The following is a 21,844-nucleotide window of genomic DNA, read 5'->3' as shown; positions in this document are numbered from 1 at the left end:
GCTGCGGAGGCAGATGCAGCCACATTCTTGGCAGGTCTCCTCAGGGTCATCTTTGATGTGCAGAACTGCTTGGTATTGTTTTCTACGCTGACGTTTGCCCTTGGCACTTGGGATACAGTGTCCTTGTGCGTGGCAGCCCTCCCGGGCGCTGCACGGAGAGCCCTGCTGCATCAGGTGCCTCTCTGTGACCCTAAATTGGCTTCTTCTGGCAGGTCTGCAGTTGCCCATGAAGCAGCAGCATCTGTCCCTCGTGGCACCCAAGCAATCTCATTTCTGTCCTTCATTGCACCCAAGCAATCTCATTTCTGTTTGTCACTTCACCGTAGGGTTTGCTCCTGTCCTGCCCTGCTCTGTTTGATTCAGGAACATTAAGTTCCTCCTGAAAAAAGAATTCAGGACACTCTTCCCTTTGGTCAAACCAAGAGCAAAGGCTGGACAAAGTGAGACAGGATCTTTGCTCGCTAACTGCACTTTTAGATCCAGACTCTCAGATGGTAATCACAAGGGGCATAATATTTAATAGGCGTCAGCTCCTAAATATTTTTGGTGATACTGGCCTTCATTTTTATTTATTCAGTATTTTAATATTTTCGGCACCATTTCTCCTATGCTGATATCTAATCCATGTTCACCATGTGTGATAGAAGGGGAAGTGTTTCAGGAGATGTGCCGGGAGCTAAGGGAGTTCACGCAGGCCGAGGAGTCGCGGGGTTGGTCTATGCACACACAGGGCTTCACCTTGTGTTCGGTGGATGCCTCATTAGAGAGGACACAGCCCATTGCAAAAGTGGCTAAAATCACTGCACTGTTGCTCCAGCTTAGACAGCTGTAGGCAGGCAGATTTCCTGTCCCTTCACCATCACCTTCAATATATGGTTTCAAGAAAATTCCCTCCAACGCCACTGCTGCTATCATCACACTTCATTAGAGAAAAAAATGCTAATACCAAAGCTGCTCAGCCTCCTCCATCCACTGTAAAACATCTCGAGCAGCTTCCTCTCGACTTCCAACGTCTCTCCAGAACAGCAGGTGACAGAAGGTGGGTGTATTCCCAGGATGATGCCATGTATCTGCTCTGTAGGGTTCGTCTGTGCTTTTGAGCACCGTTCCACAGAATCACACAACAGTTGAGGTTGGAAGGGACCTCTAGAGAACATCTAGTTCAACCCCCCTTATATATGATTTTGAAACTGCTACCTGCTACAAAACAGACCGATTCCCAAGGACGGGCAGAAAGCCCCTTTTCAAGCATTTCTGACACCTTGCATTCAACTTTCAGGAGACAAATTCTTGCAAGGGAAGCAATTTGAGACCTTCAAGATTACAGCAGTTCTCCAAAAGATCAGAAGCAATTGCAGGAGGAACAAGTGGCCAAAATAGTAAGTAATACAGCTTATTGACATAAATCTCCTGGTAGAAAATTCTCCCTGGCCCTGTAGCTGAGCAGCTTTGGTATTAGCATTAGTAAGGTCACATCAGCAGCACCTGAAGCTCTGCAAAGAAATGGGTGACAAAAGCACACCCGTTTGGGTGTCATTCACCTACACATTGGGTCCTTCCAATACATTTCCTTTGGACTCTGTCTCTCCAACTAGAGCACTCAGTCGCAGGTGGCTGCTGAGCTCCTGCTGAAGGGACGGCCCCAACACGAACCTCCATCCCATCCCATCCCATCCCACGCACAAGAAACCCTCTGGGCATCCAAGGTGTCAACCCTGGACGGGGCCATGGGTCTAAGCCCATGTAATGCACTAAAGGGACCTTGCTGCAGCTCGAGAATTGCAGAATTGCAGGTTCTTGCCCTTTTTTAGTCATTCGGGTCTCTGGCTTGTATTTTCTCCTTTCTCTCCCAGAAAAGAGCACTCATGGCCAGGGCAGGAAATGTCAACCCTGGCAGCAATTTGACCCTGCTGATTTTAGTGCTTGTCAAGGGCTAAGTAATAAGGGAGTGATTACAGGATGGCCAGATTTCCGTCCCCCAAAGGCGGGGGGACGGAAGGTCAGAGGGAAAGTACCAATCTTGAGGAGATGATAAGGAGAGCGCTGGAGCCCTGCGACCGGCAGCAACCACAAACCCAGCGCAGTTAGCGCGTCAAGCCGGCGAGAAATGAGAACCTGGGCTTTGCTCAGGTTTGCTGTTCAGCGCAGATCCGGAGAACTTCGTTCTTTGAGTCCAAAAGGGGGAATTCTAGAGGGCAGAAACTGAGCAGAAAACACTTTTTTTTTTTTTTTTTTAAAAGATATACTCTTCAAACTGTCTGTTTTTTCCCAAAATACAACTAGCTTTCCACGGTTGTGCATTTGGTCAGTAGCACACAGCTTTTGATCAATTCAATGCCAAGTTAAAGTTATTTTCTAGCTCCGAAATTAAGCACACTCGCAGCTCTTCAATATTATCTTTTCCTCTTAACTCTCAAACTTACAAAGGACAATACCTTTTTAAATGCATGTCTCCTCTCTAGCGAAGGTGTAAAAATATATAGCATCATTAAAAAGCCATCAAGGCCACTCTACTATAAAGTATTCTTTGCTCTCAAGATAGCATCATGTGAAAGTAAAAAGCAGCTGCATTTTGCAGCAGTTTGTATTTCTCCCCCTGAGAATTTTCAGCTAAGCACATAACTTGCTTGCTACAAAAAGCATTAAAACTAATTTGCATTACTTTAGACATTTTTTTAATAAAGAAGAATCTAAGATTTATCCCTCACATAAAAAGTTAATCCATGTTATAAGCAGACATCCCAACACAACTCATCAGTAAAAATAATAAGGAAGCATAAGTCAATGGGGCCATTATATAGAGCTCAGCAAAGCTGGACTAATCACATGCAATGTGGGAAGCCCCAAAACACAACTGCAAAGCAGCAGGCATAAAAACATCAGCTTTCAAACTCACGTATGGAATTTCCTATTGTGTCTTGCAGAAAAGTGCTGTTAAATTTCCCATTGAACGAGATTAAAATACTATAAAAAACATTATTCCTTCCACTGTTGCAACTACATCTACAACTTCACTCAACATCTGAGAGGAATTCAGCAACAGAGACCCCTACAACCGCTTCGAAAAGCAAACTGTTGCACATTTTACAAAGGAACATCTGAAACCGAAGAGGAAAGCCTGGTAACAGTAATTCTCCATGGAGCATGAACTATTTTTGCAGCTGAACGCGTCTCTGGATAACCTTCTAAACTCGAGCAATTAATTCTAGAACTCAAGGCGATTCTACACTTGAGGATCTTCAAAAGGAAGAAAGAAATCATGATGCCACCTCAAGTTCACAACTTTGATTCGTACCAGATGTGGGGGCTGGAGCCCTTGTGGGACCGTGTCAAGCTGCAGAGGTTTTGATGAATTCTGAGCAGATGGAGCATAAACAGGATCTCTCACTTGCACACGTTCACTGTCTAACAAGTGATTGCACGTTCCCCAAAAAACCATACCTGCAGGGAATGGACCTCCATCCTGCAGATTTCATCTTCACTGCCCAGCAGCGAGATCCCCGCTCCCTTTTTCCTCTCTTTTTTGACGACAGTATCTACAACAACTTCAGACAGATGGAAACAAGATCCACCCGAGCCTCAGCCAAGAGCTTGGCCAGACAAGGACCATTGCACCCTGCCTAGCTGGTATGTCTCACTGCTGACCTGGCATGGACACAGTCTCATCCAGTGGCCAGAGACCCCTCTAACATCTCCTTGCCTCCTTCGGACAGTGTCCTCAAAACCTCCTCGGAGGAGCCCCCGTGTCCCGTGATGTCTATGACACTCATCCTCAATGACACAGGAGGTGTGTGGCACATGAACCCACATCGTCCTGGTGTCATCGCTATCACAGGGACGCAGGCAACGTTTCCAAGTGTCCAAAACTGCTGGCCACTGATTTACAATTTGCTTCCAGAGCCTGGAAAGATTAGTAAGGAATAGGCTTCCCTAGTAACATTCTTTGCCCTATCGTAGACATGCAAGTTTATCGCAGGCTGTTTTTGTCATTTCTGTTCAAGAAAAATTAACATTTTAGTATATTTTTAGACCTGTAGTATTTTAGTAATACCTCTGTAAATCAAAGCAATTTTAATGATTCTCACCTAATGATATATTTTTACTGCCTCCAAAAGAGCATTCTGCTTTAAGAGTGCCCGAACACCTTCCTGTTTCTTTTATCATCTTGTCTTTCTTTTTTTCCTTCTTCTCTCTCTCTCTTTTTTTTTTTTTTTTTTCCCTCTCTTCTTTCTTCTTCTCTTTTCTTATCACTTAGGATGATTCAAACTCTGCTGGCTGCTTTCTCAGCCTGCTGTTTTATTACTTGGTAACCAGGTAAGATAGAAAGAAAACCTCTCTGCTTGATTAAATCATTCCACTAAGTTCTATAGTCCACAGAAAGCTAACAGAATTAGTGAAAAACAAAATTACTAATATTTGTTATCTTACACAATCACTTTTAAGGAAATTATCTGAATATACCTCTTCCCTATACAGTACAACTCACATCAAATTAGACAAGTTTCTTGGCAAAAGAATACCTACTTAAAATAGCTACTGAAAACACTACAAAGTATAAGCAGAGAGCAGCACACGTTTAAATGACCAATACATTTCATACATATGACCCCCCAAAAGTGACTTTAGTGTGGATATCTGAGGTCTAACTTATGTTCTTGGTGTGTGGCACCAACTACAACAGGCTCCTGCCCTGCATGCATGGCTCATACTTACTGTTATCATTAAAGTGCTGTTTGCTCAGTGTTAACAGCTTCTCCCTGCGCCTGGGAGCCAGGAACAAATTATCAGCTGTTCCATAATAGAGGCCCATAATGCCCATGACTCGCTTTAATTTGAGGGCAATATTGAGAAGATACAGCCATTACACAAGCAAACATGATAATTTCCACTGCAGAAGGTATTTAATTTCCTGCCCGTTGCTGTTTCACAGACAGGAGGACAGCTTCAACGTGGAAAACACCTCTGCTGCTAGTCTACAACCCTGGATGATGACAGCCAACGGCCACTTGCATTCCCTAGGATGGGGCCCTACCATGCAACCACGTGGCCAGGGTCTCCTCATCAAAAGGATGGGATTTGGTCCCATCTGCATCCAAGCATCAGCAACACATCCAGGTACCTAGGGGAAGAGTTGAGTGAATCTAAAGCGTTCTGCAAAACTAGGACAACAGGGCACAAGGCTACACCTATCCGCAGGCTGTGGGAAATGAGAATAAGCACGAGATGGAGCTCACCGCAGACACTTTGCCAATGACGTCCCTTGCAACAGCGAGGCCTTGTGCAAAAGTGCGGGCAGCCACAAACGCCCTCGTCACTTGCAGCTTGAGCTTCCGCGGCACGTCACCGAAGGGCTTCAGCTGCTCCGTGTACTTGCTCACGCACTCCAGGTACTCGTCCGTGAAGTGGTACTGGGGGTTCACCAGGCGGAACATGCGCTCCAGCAGGCGCGCCCAGAACTCGTTGAGCATCTCCTCCAGGTTCACGTTGCCGCCCACGTAGTAGCGCTTCAGCTCCACGAAGAGGTCCTTGAACAGCTCCGAGTTCTGCATGTACAAACGGCCGTACGTCCGCACAAACATGTCGTTCAGCGACTTCTCGGCATTCTCGAGAAGTTCCTTGAAGAACTCTAGGAAAGAGCAACAGAAGCCATGGTAAAGAACCTCAGCTTGACCGTTCTCATGTTTTTACAGGCACTGCCATTACTTAACTTGAAGATTCATTTCATCACCCAAATGAAATGGAAAGCTAAAGGTCATCCTAAAATAGTAGCTACAAGGTAAAAGGTCCCAAAGCATTTTTTGCATTTTGAAATTCTTATTTGTCATAAACCATAACCCTCCACAGCCCCCCCAGATCTTTAACACATGGATGGGTGAAATCTCTTGATACATAACTGAATACCACAACCAAAGTCAGCGCATTGAATACAACGGTTTCTGATATTACCATTCATCCGCCTCTCAAAAGTTGTTTTGGAGCACAAGACCATTGGAAAGCAAAACCAAAAAAATATTAAAGCAGCTGTTTTGAACAAATGTTTCTTTCTTTTCAATACTGTTAATTCATTTTCTGGAACGTCATTAACAAGTTTTAGTATGTTTTAAAAACAAAATATCTACACATGTTTCTTTCTCCCATCTCTGAAGTTTGTCAGGTCCCTAGGGCAGAGCCTGTCTGTAATTACGTAATTGTTTGTGATTGCAGGCAGGGCCTTTAGATGTCTGTAGCAGCAGAAAGTCCAATTAAGCAGAATTCAAGGGCCAAACACTTGACACTTGAAAGGCCGACACGCGACTTTTCAGATGATGGAAGGCAGAAGCGGGGGGCCCTCTGGTTTTGTCACTTCCAAAAGTGAATCCCTGCTTCAGTTCCATGTCCAAGAACACCAGACAGCCCCGTGCCAGCGTGCTGGAACGCCGGCACCCTGTCCTGGCAGCGCCTCGCGCGTCTCGACGCCGATAACGCGCCGACCCGATGACGCTTGGCACAGCGGACGCATCTGCCAGCTCAGAGAACATCCACCATGAATTCGGTGACCCCAGAGCCCCAACACAAGGAAAAGGCTTGGCACAGGGATGCCATGCCCTGCCCGTGCTGCCGGGGGATAAGGTGACCTTCCCCATGGCAAAGCCGTTGGGGCCGAACAAAGGAACGGCTGCTCCCAACTAGGTGGCAACAGTTCAAAGCAGGGGAAAACACCGGTGTTTAGTTAGATGTGATCAAAGAGTGGCCTGCTAGAAAGCCTCTGCCTTGAAGACTTGATAGGGAAGGGAAAAAAAAAAAAAAAAAAAAAAAAAAGAGAGAGATGCAGGAGGGTCGCTCAAGCCAAAGGAGCCCGGGCCATTGAGGAACAACCCACCATTCCACACAGGAGGAGCTCAGGAGAGGCAAGGACAACGAATGCCTCTGTCCTGGCACCACCAAGCACGGGCTCCTCAAGACCGAAGCTCTCCTAACCCAACCTAAGGGGCCAGGAGGCCCCCAGAACCCGCTCGAGCAGCGGCTGTGACCAAGGGCTGCAAGGGGCTACCTGGGCACTTACTCGCCCGGGCGCAGGCCAAGCCGGGCCCCTCGTGCAGCGCCTGCCTGCAGAGGAGGAGGAAGCCTATTATTCTATGCATACCACTAGCAACTGAGGATCCTGACCTCTGCTTTTCTGTGACTCATATTCAATAAATATTTTTCAATAAAACATGCCTCTGTGTTTTCTTAATCCTCAAAGGAGTCGTGTTTAGAGCCAGAAGTTGTTAGAAGGAGGGAGGGGGGGGAAAAGAGAGATTTTGGCCCAGTGTGAATTTAAACCTTGTTAAAATGTATTAAAGTATGCTGAAGTTCAGATTTTTCGTCTTCAAAGTGCTCCAGTACAAACAAAGACTAACAGAGAAAACATTTTCTGGAAAAACTGAAACATTCTTCGAGTTCCTGACGAACAAAGTCATGGGGTTTGGTGGTTGACATAGCTGTATATAATGTAGCCTCTCAGGAGCCCGAGAGAAATGATCCAGGGAAGAAGAGATTGATTTCAAACACCCGCCACGTCCTCTGTCCAATATCAGCAGGAACCTCTACTTTCGTTCCCATGACTGGCATTTCCTCTGCAGGCAGCTCTTTTTTTCTTTTTTAGTTGAGTTTATACTATAGAGATTAGTTTGGTGTATATTAATTTCTAATTCACTTAATCATTTTGAAAGCTTACTTCCTTCCTTTGCTCAGGCCTTTTAATATCACCAAATAAGTTGTTTATTTAAACACTTTCAGACCAGGCACAAGAGCTAACAGATGCGTCAGCAAAGTCTTCAGAAAGGATTAGATTCCAGAACGACACTGACATGAAAGACCATTAAATATTTCCAACCATCAGTCTAAAGCAGCTCAGAGTATTGTTTAGAGCCAGAAAAGTTACCTCAAGTAATACATCCATATTGACATAGCAAATTTATTCTCCTGTCCGGACTCATTTTGCTGGTTACCCTCCAAACTAAAAAGTGAACAAATCGTATCTCAGTTTTACAGCAGCTTGTCAATTTGTGATGTTTAATAGGGGCTAGAATATGGGGCAAGACGATGAAAAATCTGGAATAGTAATAAATTTTAAAAATAATCATAATAATAATTAGCTACAAGTACGTGTGCATTTGCACTCTTCCAGACCCAAAGTTTGGTTAAAAATAAATTTAAAAATAAAGTATGTTTTACTCTCAGTAAGGAAAGCTAAGCTTTTCTCCATGTAAAGTAAAGGCTTCTGATGCAAAGAGGGAAACAAATTATTCCTTTCTGTAACTTAAATGCTAGTCTGACTAGTAACTTAGCCACCTCCAGCTTGATATTAATTTTCCCCTCACAGAAACAAGCTGATTAGCCAACTGCAGCACACCCCAGAATTAACCCTGCCACTGCAAGAAGACAAATGGCAGGTTCCTCTCTTCCGTCCTGACTGTTTGCTAGGTAAAATAAATGACCACCTTTCATTTGCATTAGCAGTTGACTTCTTCTCAAACAAAGCAAACACACAAAGGACGTGGTTGCTTATTTTACAGGACCGTAAAAGCAAGTTTTACAGCTGTGTTGCATGCAATCTGTACTCATTAAATTATCACTTTGACAGACTTCCTGTGAAAAGCTGTCAAACACAAACATTTTTCACAGATGACAAATCATACTTTGCGAGTGCTCTCCAAAGCTCCGCTGTTCAGAGATGTCGGGCTCCTTTGCCTACTAGTTTTCTTGTTTAGATTGGCAAAAAGGAGGAACACACAGAATCAGCACGGGTTTCAAGACACCAACCACGGGGGCAGCGCTTGCGACAGGACATGCAGGATCCATCCCATATCCCATCGCTCCAGCCCCCTGGCTAATCGCAGGGCACGGAGAGGCGTCTGCCTTGCAAGGAAAATACTTCTTCCCTCAATTTTATCTTTACCAATGGACACCACCCCTGTGCGTGCTCCAAGGACAGCTTGGGCACAGCCAGGACAAGTTGCTGATGAGATGCTTGGAAAGATGCCCAATGGCAAAGTCCTCTGCAAAGCGGCATTCCTGAACACCCAGGTACGAGCCAGCTATACCCATGGCAGTAGGTGATCCAGTATGTAATATCAGCATTGCCCACGACATCACCAAACACCAGGATTTGCAAGGAAGCACATAATGAGCTGTCAGTTCCCTATGAGCTCCAGCACGGCCTTTCCAACAGCTTCCACGCTCCTTGCAAACTTACTCCTGCTTGCACAGTTCACTACCGAATTCAGCATCTCGGCTGAGCCCCACTGACCCAAGTCATTTTGTAATACTTTGAGGCTCAAAGGAATATGATATTTTTAATGCAATTAACTTTTAGAGATAGAAAGGGAAGCAATCCATCGTGAGGCCGTCTGGAGTTCTGGGTTCAGTTTGTTTCACATGTTTCAGCTCAGTGAAGCATTTCCCTATCCCAAACTTGGGGAAAGCATAGAGACATCACAAAACAGTAAAGATGACCAGACCCAAAGTATCTGATATTTCTATAGCAAGAGTCCTAGAGGAAAAGAACTCTCTGTTTAAACAAACTTCCATAAAAAGAGCACAATGGGAAAATTCAACCACGGTTACTCAAGAGCAGGAGGACACCTCACCTCCTGAAACTGCCTCCACATTACATCCATCTCCACAGCCAGAACAGCTCAAAACAACCTTTCTTCCAAATTAGAGACACATTAACTACTTGGAAAAGACACAACTCTTCCACCTACCGCAACGCACAGGGCAAATTCCAGATAGAGACAATAAACCCAATTCTTTGGGCTTTTGTAACCAGTTTGTTTATCTTGGATTCATAAGTCACATCCGAAAGCACCCCTTCTTCAAATTAAAAATCATCATTTTCCTGTGTGTAGGTTAACATTTGCAAGTGTATCATAGCAGGATTTGCACCGCAGAGGGCTTTGGAGGGAGAAAGTTGGCTGCTGGAAAGGACAGCCCTGACTAAACCAAAGGCAGCTTCTGCAGATCAGATGATTCTTCAAAAGGGCACGTTCAGCTCTCCTCAGAGGTGGGTCTGACCCACAAGTTTGGGGACAGAGGAGGAAATGAGACCGCCCGGCTTGCGCTGCCTCCTCCCACCCATCGCCATGGTCTACCCCTCAGATGGGCCATGGTGCAGCGGCTCTGCTCAGGAACTGGGCACTCTGTTGAGGAGGAAAGGTGAGAACAGCCATTTAGAAGGACCTGCCTGCTCTCTGCAACACGACCTGCATTTACCACCCTCGCTCACACCTGCCATCCAGCCCAGTCCACGACTCGCTTCCCTGCACATTCCCATGCCTCCGAAGGGCGAGCAGCATCCCGCTTCCAGGGCCTCCAGAGAGCCACCAGCCACCTAAGGGAACGGCAGCAGGAAAATCCTGCCCTGTGGCCGTCTATCCATTTCCAGCTTCCCCACTTGCTTTGTACACCCTTTCCTCCCAGGAGACCCAAAGCTGCCCATTGCAGCCAATATATCAGCGGCAAGTTCAACTGAGGTGCCCAACCAGTGCCACGTCACTAACCCTGAGGACGTTAGGCACTTGCCAGGCAGCCCAGAGGGGAGGGCAGGCCACCACAGCAGGCTGTGTGGCAGCCAAACACGCCAAACACGCTGCAGGAGGGGTCGGGAGCTTTCAGCAACTCAAACTGCCCCAAACAAGGAATCCTCTCATGTCAGGAAGCCCCATCCGTAGCCGGTCACCTGAGAAGTGCAAAGCTTTGCCCTGAATTCTCTGTTCTTTAGGGACAAAAGCCACTCATTTCACAGAAAGCCTCTTCCCTTTCCATCCAGAAGCATGACCCAAAGTGGAAACACCAGCTCTTCCAGCAGCCGCCAAGATTCCAACCATGAGAAAACTGGGGCTCAGGCAGAGCAAGGCCCGCATTTTATAGCACGGAAAAAAAAACAAAGTCCAGCACAGAAAAGACAGAGTTCTGGGAGGGTCCTCAGGGAGGTGGTTACAGCAGTACCACCTGGTAAAAGAAAAACCAGACACAACCTGACACAGGAAATCAGAGGAAATGTGCCGATCTTTTTAGAGGCACAATAACTAGTTTCAGATAACTTGCCACCCACCTTTTCAGGTATACTCTTGACACCTTCTCCAAAGTATAATGAATTAAGGACTGTCTGTCTCGCCAAAACCTTTAATTTGCTTGTCTGTGTAGACAATTATACTTTCCGGCATGCATAGAAGAGCACCGCCACAAAGAGATTAATTATATTTACTCAGAAAATTGTTTATTCATAAAATGCACACAACGACAAGATGGATTCCCAAAAGGAGACTCTTGCCTGGACTCCATCCCCACGGAAGGACAGAGCGGGACGGGAGCCAGCAGCGCCCGGGGCCGTGACAGGTCCATCCTCCATGCAAACTCCACCCTGCAGCTGGGTCTGTGATACGGAGCAGAGCTCAATCCAGATAGACAAAGGATTTGGGAGGAAAAGGCAAATGTTTCGCAGTTCTTTTCACCCCTAGGGTGAACCCATGCATAGCTTATGCCACCTACTCCAAAGGAGAAAAAAAAAGCTTTAAATGTGGCTCATTACTTTTAATATGCCTTCACTTCCTTTATTGCATATACCACATTTGTAATTTCCACCAGGGAAACACAAACCATAGCTTAACAACCTTTTTCCAGAAGTGTTGAGAAACCGATGAATACATAGTGTTAACACATTTATTGAATATGAACTCAGGAAGGGCAGGGCAATTCCAAAAGCTGTTCCTCTGTCCTGCTTTAAAACATGTGTTTGCACTTACTGACACGGGAAGAACTCTTCCACATCACTTGAAGAAACACAGGCCTCAGTCATGCCAGTGTCACAGCAACGGCCCTCGTGACATGCAAACACCAGAGAGCCAGAAGACACAAAATCTTCCAACTGCTTAATTATTGAAAGATTTCAGGACAACAACAACTGGGCTACAACCTCTGGCAGGAGGAGAGAAAAAAATAAATATTTAATAATAATAAAAATGATTTCTAGAACATTTTGTTTCTGGTGGGCTCAAGAACACCCTCCTCTTCTGCACTCTCATGCTGCCAGCAGCCCAGCAGAGCAGAGAAGCAGCTAGCACACGTCTTGGGGTGGCCGTCAGCAGGCAGGGAGCAGCCTCGCTAAAGGGATAGGAAGTCAAGGAGGAGAGGGGAAAGGAAAGCGCCGAGCGATCCGGAGACTGCAGCCTCGAATTCGAGCAGCAAATAACGGCACGTACTGCCCCACGTAACGGTGGTCCTGGGAACGAGTCACAGCAAGAACACCCCTGATCCTGGGACATCGCTTGCCTCACACACACTGCTCTGCTCCTCCTCTGCTCTGTGCAGCTCTGCTCCATCCCCCAGGACGAGCCCAGGGTTCACAGCCTCCTTGTGCCTCTTTCTAGGGAGCTCTTCCCAAAGTGCAGGGCTGGGAGATCCTGAGGGCTGGACAGCCCCTTCCCCCTGAGCCCCGCAGGGTCCCCGGGCACCCAGCTGCTCCTCACGGCTCCTGGTCCCCTCCAGGACCTCATTCCCTCCTCTCAACACTGCATCTCCTGCTGCATCCCGTTCTAGGTCGGCTATAGCGGGCTGCTCCCACTCCTCCCACGCTGCCCTCTTTCAGCTTCTTCAATACCTGCTCTTTTCCCTGTCTCACTATCACAACTTAACAGGCATCTTCACCCAACAGAACTCCCTGTTTCCGTCTTCCCACTCTCTCCATGACTTGACTTCTGCACTTATCCCTTCCTCTCCTCACCCTGACCCACCTCCTTCCCTTCCCATTTGTTTTGTCTCCACTCCTGCTCTCCAAACTCCAAATCCATCCTCCACTCTCACGTGGCTTTTCAGATGCATCAGTTATTTCTCGGCTGATTCAGCTTGCTGGCTCCAGGTCCACGCGGTGCAGAAGCACCAGCTCCAAAACAGTCAACTTCAACTGCAAATATTTCAAGCAAGTTTCTCCAAGTTGCCTCCTGCATGCCACGTTTTGGATCATTCAGGAAAGTATTTCACTTATAAATTTCCTTCCCAGCCTCCCTTCCCACTGGTAAAAAATAAAATTATATAATAAATAATAAAAATAATAAAAATAATAAAAAATAAACTTGAGGAAGGCTTGTGTTGCTCACTGCTTTCTTGTCCCCATTATCTCAGTTCCTCTCATCTTACTATATCTGTACGGAGAGTGCCTTCAGCTAAGGCCACCTCTCGTACTTGTTTATATAGCATGCAAATGGCTGGGCATTTAGACATTTCAGTACATTTAACACTAATGAAATAAGAGCATGAGCCACTTCTGCTCAGTGGAACACTACACATTCGAACCCACCTCGAGAACTTCAAATGCTGCCACCTTAATCAACATACAGAGGAGCAGCTCCCTACGCTACACGGGCAGGCAGGCAAAGGGCACGCATGTGCTAGATGGCTTCTTTGTGCAGAAAGGAGGAAAAGAGAGTTAATTTTAAACAGACAGACAATAGCTCATTGACTGGTTGATGGCAATTAGTAACTGGAGAGCACCAGACACGTTTCCTGTAGCCAAGTATAAAGCTTGCTGCCCACATTTTTTTTTTTTTTAATTTTTTAAATGCATAAGGGAAGGGATCTCAGCAGAACTGCTTGGATGTGAAAGGGCAGAAAACCATTTGATTCCCATCAAGCCCAGCCAGAAAGCAGCTTTGCCCTGGGCCCAACTCCCAACTCAGCTGCGAAGCCTCTGCTTTGCTTCCCACCTCCAGGGCCTTTGGGATCTCATCCCTTTGAGACGGCTCGACCTCAGGACCTTCCTGAGCCTTCCAAAACAGGAACTCAAAAACATTGACTCTCCTGACCAAGCAAAACTGAAAACAAGTGTTTTCTCTCTAACTTTCTAAAGACCTCCAGAGACAGAGGAGCTGGTGGAACGAACTGTCATGGCTGTGCAGACCGCACACAATTTATTTCATTATTGTTGCAGCAGGAAGACAACTAAAAGAGCACAAGGGGGATCTTCAAAAGGAAGTGAGTTGGTGTTTGCTCCCTCTTGCCTCTCCTAATGCACTCCAGTACTACCCAGGACAAGAGAGGTCCAACACCGAGGTAAAGGCCCCTATCTTAGCAGCTGCTTCCCCTACAAAAAAAGGATTTTCTTACCCTTTTCTGCTCTGATCAGGATAGTGTTAGGTGCCATTCCCTTCTGGAGAGGCAAGATAGAGGTGGATAAATTGCTCCTGTCTCTCCATCACTTTGATGTCCCTGTCAGCACTCTCACCAAGTCCCCACTCCCTGCTTTCTGCCAAGCAGGCAGGCTACAGAGCCAAGACCAGTCCCCAGGTCCTACCACACCATCTTCGGTGCCACGGGCCCTGGCACATGAGCACAGACTTGCAGAAAGAGGTCCCGGGGCTGTGCTGCTGCAGGCAGTTTCCAATAAAAGAGTTAACACAGCGTTAAGGTCCCAAAAGGGCAGTTATTTTAGTAAGGGAGAGCGCCCTGATGGGCTGCCAAATTCTAACTATAGGCATCCTGTGGGGCTCATCTTTCACTATTTTCCTCTGCCCTGTCCGGAGCAGAAGAACAGACCACCAAGACAGCGGACAGCAAGGGAAGACCGCTGCGAAGGGAAAGTTTCCCCTCATCCCTCACGCTCCAGGACAGGACAACAGCATTCCTGCAGCACAGGGCCCGCACATCTTGTTGTGACAAACATTCCTGGTTATTAATACTGCCCAGCATGTGTCCCAACGCATCCAGTTACAGCAAGAGCTGTAACTCACCTATCCCGCGCTCGGGTGCTCTGCACATCCCCGCTCTGCACGCTACAACGTGATGGGTTGCGCGGGGGTTATCTGCTTTGTAGAAGGAGGTTGCCAGGCTGGGAGGAATTAAACAGGCACTTTTTGGCTCCCTCTGCACATCCATCCTCTGTTATGGGTTGCAGGTGAGCGGGCTGGCACATAGGACTGCTAGGTTGAGAGTTATCTGCACAACACAAGGAAAACTACACTAGGAAATGAGACTACAGGACTGTTGTCCCATTTCAGCAGGATTTGGAGGGTATCTGGCTAACACTCCTGGTAGGTCACCACCCCGGCCACAATCCAGTGACCGGTATTTGTATCTCCCTGCAAGCCCAAGAGTAAGAGGCCCACTAGAAGGCCAAGGCCACCATGAGATGCTTAGAAGATACACAGCAAAATTGTGCTTTATACCTGTGGCTACTCTGTCCAACACAGACCTCAACCTAGCACCACAAACCACCTTTCCTGGGGAGCTGTGCCCAACTCCCGTCTCTTCACACCCCTTCAACCTAACAACCACCCCCTTCACCAAGGCCTCAAGAGTTAATTCCCATTAAAGCCTCGGCTGCCTGGCTATGATGCTAAACCCCAGGGCTATGGCGAGCATTCGGGGCTGGAGGAGACCCGCTTGGGCCCTCCCTGTCCGCTCCTCTCCTCGCGGACGCGCTGTCGGCTCTGCGTTGAGCCCCGGGCCTTCCACTAACGGCCCACAGCTACAGCGTCTCGGTGACCACGGCCGCCTCCTCCTGCTTGGATTCGGTTTCTTTCCGCTCTGCGGCCCCAGAGGGGTTTCATTTTACACTTTCATATTTGTTTTATCTTAAATGCTAATGGAAAAGTCAGGGGGAACGGGGAAGAGCAGGTCAGAAATGAGGCTCACAACCTTGAACAGCTTCCCAGATGCTGCCTCAGGCTCGTGCAAACCCTTGTGCATGAGGCTTGCAGGTCTTCCCAGATCCAGGGGCACAGGGAAAGGGGACAGGACTTGGTTTAAAGGCAATAATAAAAGTGCTTGTTAAATGCAGCCAAAAGGAAACAACCGTCTCATTTATGGATCCCTGCGGTCTAATGCACCCGGAGTATGGGCAGTCCTGGTCGATTTTGGGAGCTGCTGGGAGCAGCCCCCGGGTTGCCACCACACCACGGGGTCGCCCGGAGCCCTCCCTTGGTGCGGTCATCGCTGATGGTTTTGGCAATGCCTCACCATCGAGCAGCCCTTGCACTCCTGGGGCTTTGGGAACTGCCCGCTCTGAATCGCGCTGTTCAACAACCTTACAGGATCCTGCCTTCCCAGGACAGGCCTGACACAACAGCTCCAGCTCTCGAGAAAATAGGAAGGCGTCTGTAGTAAAAACAGTATCTTATCTCAGCAGCAACAGAACAGCAGAAGCACTAGAGAAGAGTTTCTACTGTTTCCTGCCTCTACCCCAATTCCTCAAAAGAGCTGAGAAATTCTTCTTCTGGCATTAATGTCTTCTTTTCAAAACTATTTCTTTTCTAGCACACACGAGAGCATGGAAAGCTTCTGAAAGCAGAAGACAGATGAAAGTGCAGGCCTAAAACTAGGGCTGGACATTTATGCACTCTTAATGTCACCATTAATGTTATTAACCCTGGGAGAGGGAGGGAAAGGGGGGTGAATAACTGGAAGAAATGAGACAAGACAAAGTAGTTTTGAGGTCATAATCCTCTAGGTAGGGAGGTGCACCTATAGCCAAAGAATCTCACCCACTAACTTCTCACTGAAGCCCAAAACCCTGCATTTCAGAAAAGCAGAAAACCTTCACCTTAAAAATGCTGAACAATGGAAGATCCAGCTACAAAGGTTATTTTTTTATTTAAAAGTATTACCCTTACTGTTGAAAATACATACCTTCCTGCTACACTGGGATGGGGCAAGTGGTTTTAGTTACAACAGAAGAGACCCAAGGAGCATTTATAGCTGTAGCGTAAGCAAATAGCTAGACAGGAGATGAGACTAAAAGGTTGTGTCTTCTGCAAGCTGCACAAGTGCAAAGAGACTCAACATCACAAAATTATTATGTATTGGGAGCTGAAATTCCTTCTGGTCATCCATTTGGAGAGGGATAATCAACAGCTTGTTCTGCGCTCCTGATTAAGAGGAGATAATCCATTTCTGAGGCAGGCGGCTTTGGTGTCAGTTCAGAGCGATTCTGGCAATCGTTCTGACAGCACCCGGCATTCGGGCAACAGCTGATGCAGACACGAGGCTTTATAGCCCCATCCAAAGGACATGCCGCAACTTCTACTGTCATTTTGCAGTGGCAACTGTTGCAAAGGTCAAGCACATAACAGAGACCAGCTTCAGTTTGCCTCTCTTCTCGGACCTGAATGTCAAGGCTAACAGATTAGCAGCAGATATTTCCAAGGGGCTGGAGGACACGGTTTGCTTCTTGCAGTGAGCGCTGCTTTCTACAGCATCATTCCCAAAGCACAGAGACGTGTTACTCGCAAGGAGAACGTTTGATCCGCTTGCTGAGAGACAAGTTTAGTTAAGCAAATTTAGGTCTCTACCATCACTCATCTACTCACCTACTCAGTCCATCTACAGCCCTTGTAGCCTAAATGATTTCTTGTTAAAGAGAGGAAGATGCATGGGTCATTTTCTGTCAGCTTTATTTACATTTGAATGGACTTTGCCACTAGAAAGCAGTAATGAGGCGGCCCTAAAGGTCTCCAAATGGTAAAATGGGAGCAAGGGCCCATGAAAAGTTGGAGCTCTGGAAGGGAACATCTAAACAAGTACATGGGCCTTGATCATCCCCCTCCCTAGGCTGGGCAAATGACACCAAAGCCACTGCCAAGGCACTTTTCAACCAACTTCAGTCACTCAACCTTCTTTTTCCAGTTACTTAACTTCTTTTGGCTGAAATTATGTTTTGAGTGCACCAAATGCACAGTTACACCCAAAATACATTCACCAGAGGGTTTCAAACTGGGAGGACATCTCAAAGCGGCATCTCTAGTTGGTCTTGCCAGGACTCCATTCCACCCATGGTTAGCATTAAAGACTTGGATGAAGGAATAGAAGGGACATTCTTAGAATGCAGAATAGAAGGAACAGAAAGCACAGGCAAGACCGGCACATATGAGGGGCAGAAAGCCAGGAAAATAAATAAATAAATAGCAAGCTGTAAGAGTTGTATTTGACAAGGAGAGATCAAACATGCAAGGCAAACCAGAACACAACCGGTCAGATGACTGAGCAGCAGGATAGCAGGGCAGAAATAACACACCACGAACTGGCCATCAGCAGATAGCAGGCTTTAAAAAATAAACAAGCAACAAACAAAACCTCCCCAGTAGTCTAGGGCACAGCACTCCGAGTCGGCTGCCAAAAGTGTTGCAGAGTATAAGGCAAAAAGGGTGACAAGCAGGAACAGGAGGGACTTGGGGACGCAGCCTCGTCCCCTCTGATTGCTCACAGCTCTTCTTTGACTCTTCAGTGAGCACCAGAGCACTTACAGACCCACCAAAGACACTCCTTGGCCACTAAATGCAGTGCTCATTGCCCCAGCAAATTGGGTGTCTTTAGTCTAGGGGTGACTAGACCAGAGGAAAGGAGGCTGTCGTGGTTAAAAGTCTTCCACTTGGTAAGCGATGGAGGACAGTAATCAGTTCATCTCTGCTTTCACTCCAGGCAAGATTAAAAAAACTCCCAAATCAGCTTTGTCTGCAGCAAGGAAGACCTGATATTAGGAAATGCTCAAAGATGGGGCCATTAGGATCTGGGATGAGCTAAGGAGACTGCTAATTCTACATCATTAACTTCGTAAGGGGTAGAGAAACTTCCTCCAGGGAGAGGCTGGGCACAGCAAATCCACCTTCCAGGAACAGGATCACATCCTCCCTTTCCAGATCTACCCTTCACTCAAGGGCTCCCAGATTCAGGATGAGAAGAGCCGAAGTGCTGAGCCCGGCACGGGGTGCGCTGCGGAGGGTGGTGGAAGGAAACGACAGGGCTGGCACACAGCTCCCTATCCAAGGTTATCCGTGATAAACCCTTGTGCTTTGAGAGGCATCCAACTTGGCTTAATACCCCATGGCGTCATGCAGCCCTGCAGCCATCTCCCAGGGCGGGAGCGAGCAGACACACCTCGCGCTGCGTCTGCGCCACGTCGGGTGGCAGCAGCGAACGCCGCCTGCTCCGTGTTTGCACTGCAACAGCTCCAAGAGCCTCCTCGTTCATTTAAGGTGAAGCAGATGCTGTTCCTCTGGTCTCTTTGAAAGGCCTTATCTACAGGCTGGATTTCATTAAGTGTCTTGCGCGGCATTTATTAAGCTTGCAAGTCTAGACACTTCGGTTCTCTCTATCACCCTTTTGGTGAACCAGCAGGTAGAGACAACAGAGGTTAAGAAGGAAATATTTAGCTGGTAGATTTAGATGCTATCGAGATGATTGGGTAATTTCACTTTGACTCACTGTAATTTCATACTTAGGGACTTTTTCACTCACCCAAGTGCTGATCCGCTCTGAAAAAGGACTGCTACCTGTTGCAGCAGTATACAGGAACTGCGTGGGAGATTTAAGGCACAGACTTTTGTTTTTTAGTAGTAAACCATGTTGGACCAATGACAAAACAAGGGAGAAAAAAAAGTCTAGAGAACTGTGAAGTCACCCTCTGCTCCCAAACAGTGATGACAATGTATGAGCAGAACAAGAGTCTGACCATGAGGGTCCATCTATCTCATCAGGTACTTCATCATGCAGCCGGGTGCCACCTCACCAGCCACCCAAGGGCAAGGCAGGCCAGAGGGTGACACTTTGCTCATCCCACCCTGTAACAAGGCCATCAAGACCTGCAGCCACTGCGGGATGCACAGGAGCTGGGACAGCAGTGACAGGGAGCGACCCGCAGCCACCGTGACATGCAGGGGCGTCCAAGGAGCCTGCAGGATCCGCGGGAGCCGCCTGGACTCGGAGCTGATCCGGCAGCTCCGATGGAGCTGGGGGGACAACTGCAGATTTCAGGGGGTTCTGATCAGTCTCTAATTGGCATCACTCGAGTGAAGGGAAATCAGTCGAGACTTGGTCCATTTTGCTTCTGACCCTGCGCCGCACTTGAACCCCAGTGCTCTGCACGCAGGAGTTCTGTATTTATTTACTGCTCTACTCAGACCCACAGGCAAAGTGAGATGGATACAAATCCGGTTAGTTCCCAACACAGGAACGATCAGCATTTTTGTGGATCAAGGCTGCAAGATGTGCACGCTACAATTACACGCGCTGCAGGGGTCCACAAACAAAACCAACTGCAATCTACATTAATAGAAAAATGGATTTTCAAAAGATTAGCCAGAAAGAAAAATCTGTCTCTTTGGGAAACAAACAGCCATAATCAGCAAATATTTCTCTCACCCTGGATTGCAAAACTAGCTGCTTTCTACCCTTACCACTGCAAGCCGTGAGTCATAAATCTCCCCAGCAAAGGGGCAGGCAGAGTAAAACCAACTGTATACAAAGCAACAACATGGGAGTTATTTACATTCAATCTACAGGAGAGCAAGTTCAATGTCTCTGCACTTACCATCAAACTTCTTGTATCGGGAACTAAACATTGTTTGTAAGTGATTACTGAGCTCTACGACGGCATTTCTGAAGTCGTGTTTGCTCTGCTGACTGTACTTCTCTTCCATTTCTTGAGAGCAGCATGTGTAGCCTTGCGAGCAGACTTTCAAGTGGTCACCTGAAAAGGAAAGAAAACAGCCCAAGTTAAAAGGACTCCTCTTTGCAACGGCACACGGGTCACGCTGCACGGTGCAGGGACTCAAGGACCCAGCAGCAGCATCTTGACCCAGATTTTCTTGTCCCAGGGGCACTGGATTAGCCTCTTGCATATCAAAACTTAATTCTACAGAGGATCGTTATAGTACAGCTAAAAGTGCCATGACTTGATCTATCCGCAAGAACACTAAAAAGTGTCCTCCTATTTACTCAGTTAAGAAATTGAGTGAGCAGATATTTATCTTGCTCAGCATAATCTGAAGAACCAGCAAGTGACCTGTGTATTACCAAAAACTTCATAGAAGATTCTGTAAGTGCTTTAATTGCTTTCAGTTTGCTCAGTTAACACATGACACTATCAACCACAAAACTTTTTACACAGATAAAGCCTTCTTCACCTGCTCTCCCAATTATCACCAGAAAAGTCTTCTTGCAGAATCACAGTTATCAACAGTATGAAAATTTTATGCAATTGCTCATCTGAAGGCTTTACATTTCCCAGCTCCTTAGTCTGGGGGTTGCTGTCATTATCCTGGGTGAAACTGAGCATTTGCTTTGGAGAATCCAGACAGATTTTTTCCCTTCACCCTGAAAGATAACTCTCTCACAGAAGCTGCAAGGCTAAAGTTTGCTTGGTCAGAGGAATCCAAGTGCTGCAGTGTGTACCTGAACTTCATTTTAAAATTTAAGAGGTTCTCGTGTTTGCCGAGAAGCAATTCAGCCATAAAGTGCTATCAGAACCTGCCTGGCAATGCAGTTTGTAAAGCATGGTGCAACCCTTCCGTGGCTCATGTGCTTTTGGAAGGAAAACTAGCCAGCAACACTTCAAAATTACAGGCCCAGAATATTTTTAATACCTAAAACATTGTTTCTATCAGGGAAGCAGTTTGAGAGCTCTGCTGAACTTCAGGGGCTAACGCAGCCAGATGTTCTCCCAAGTGACCAGTGAGTTCAGTGCTTTGAGCATCAGCTGCTGCCCAAGTTCTGCTCTCAATTACACTCCAAGTTGCTCCAGAATTTCCAGAGAATCTGTGCACAGAATCTGGCCCTATATCATTTGCTTTTAAACATCCTGTTGCTGCACAGGATGAAGTCGTCTTCCCTTGGTGCCTTCAGTGAAATGCTCCTCGTGGGGCTGGTGGGCGCAGTGATCTACAACTCGTTGTGCCAACAAACCACATAACGCAGCGACACGGGACGCAGATGGGCTGATGCTAAAGCAGTCCAAACTTAGGTAAGTTGTGTAAATCTTTGTCAACACTGAAGACACGATCAAAACAACCAGTTATGATGGGAAACTCAAACTTCCATGTCAGATGGTATTTTA

The 21,844-nt window shown here is 47.0% G+C and overlaps 2 protein-coding genes across 2 annotated transcripts in view; both read right to left on the bottom strand.

Moving 5' to 3' along the window:
• Positions 1-21,844, bottom strand: part of MBNL3 (muscleblind like splicing regulator 3) — a 420,262-nt gene that overhangs the window by 272,283 nt on the left and 126,135 nt on the right. The gene's annotated exons all lie outside the window — the stretch shown is intronic.
• Positions 1-21,844, bottom strand: part of GPC4 (glypican 4) — a 62,286-nt gene that overhangs the window by 15,342 nt on the left and 25,100 nt on the right. The window contains exons 2-3 of the mRNA XM_088538482.1: positions 20,321-20,479; positions 5,235-5,626 (exon numbers count right to left, since the gene is read on the bottom strand). Coding sequence (XP_088394608.1) covers positions 5,235-5,626; positions 20,321-20,479 — 551 coding nt within the window. The remainder of the gene's footprint in view (positions 1-5,234; positions 5,627-20,320; positions 20,480-21,844) is intronic.

This window comes from Tinamus guttatus, unplaced genomic scaffold, assembly GCF_059628265.1.
Source record: "Tinamus guttatus ecotype Peru unplaced genomic scaffold, ASM5962826v1 Tinamus_guttatus_pri_ptg001087l, whole genome shotgun sequence".
Lineage (NCBI taxonomy): Eukaryota > Metazoa > Chordata > Aves > Tinamiformes > Tinamidae > Tinamus > Tinamus guttatus.
Note: the sequence above shows the minus strand (reverse complement) of the source record. Positions and strands in the feature narration are given on the sequence as shown.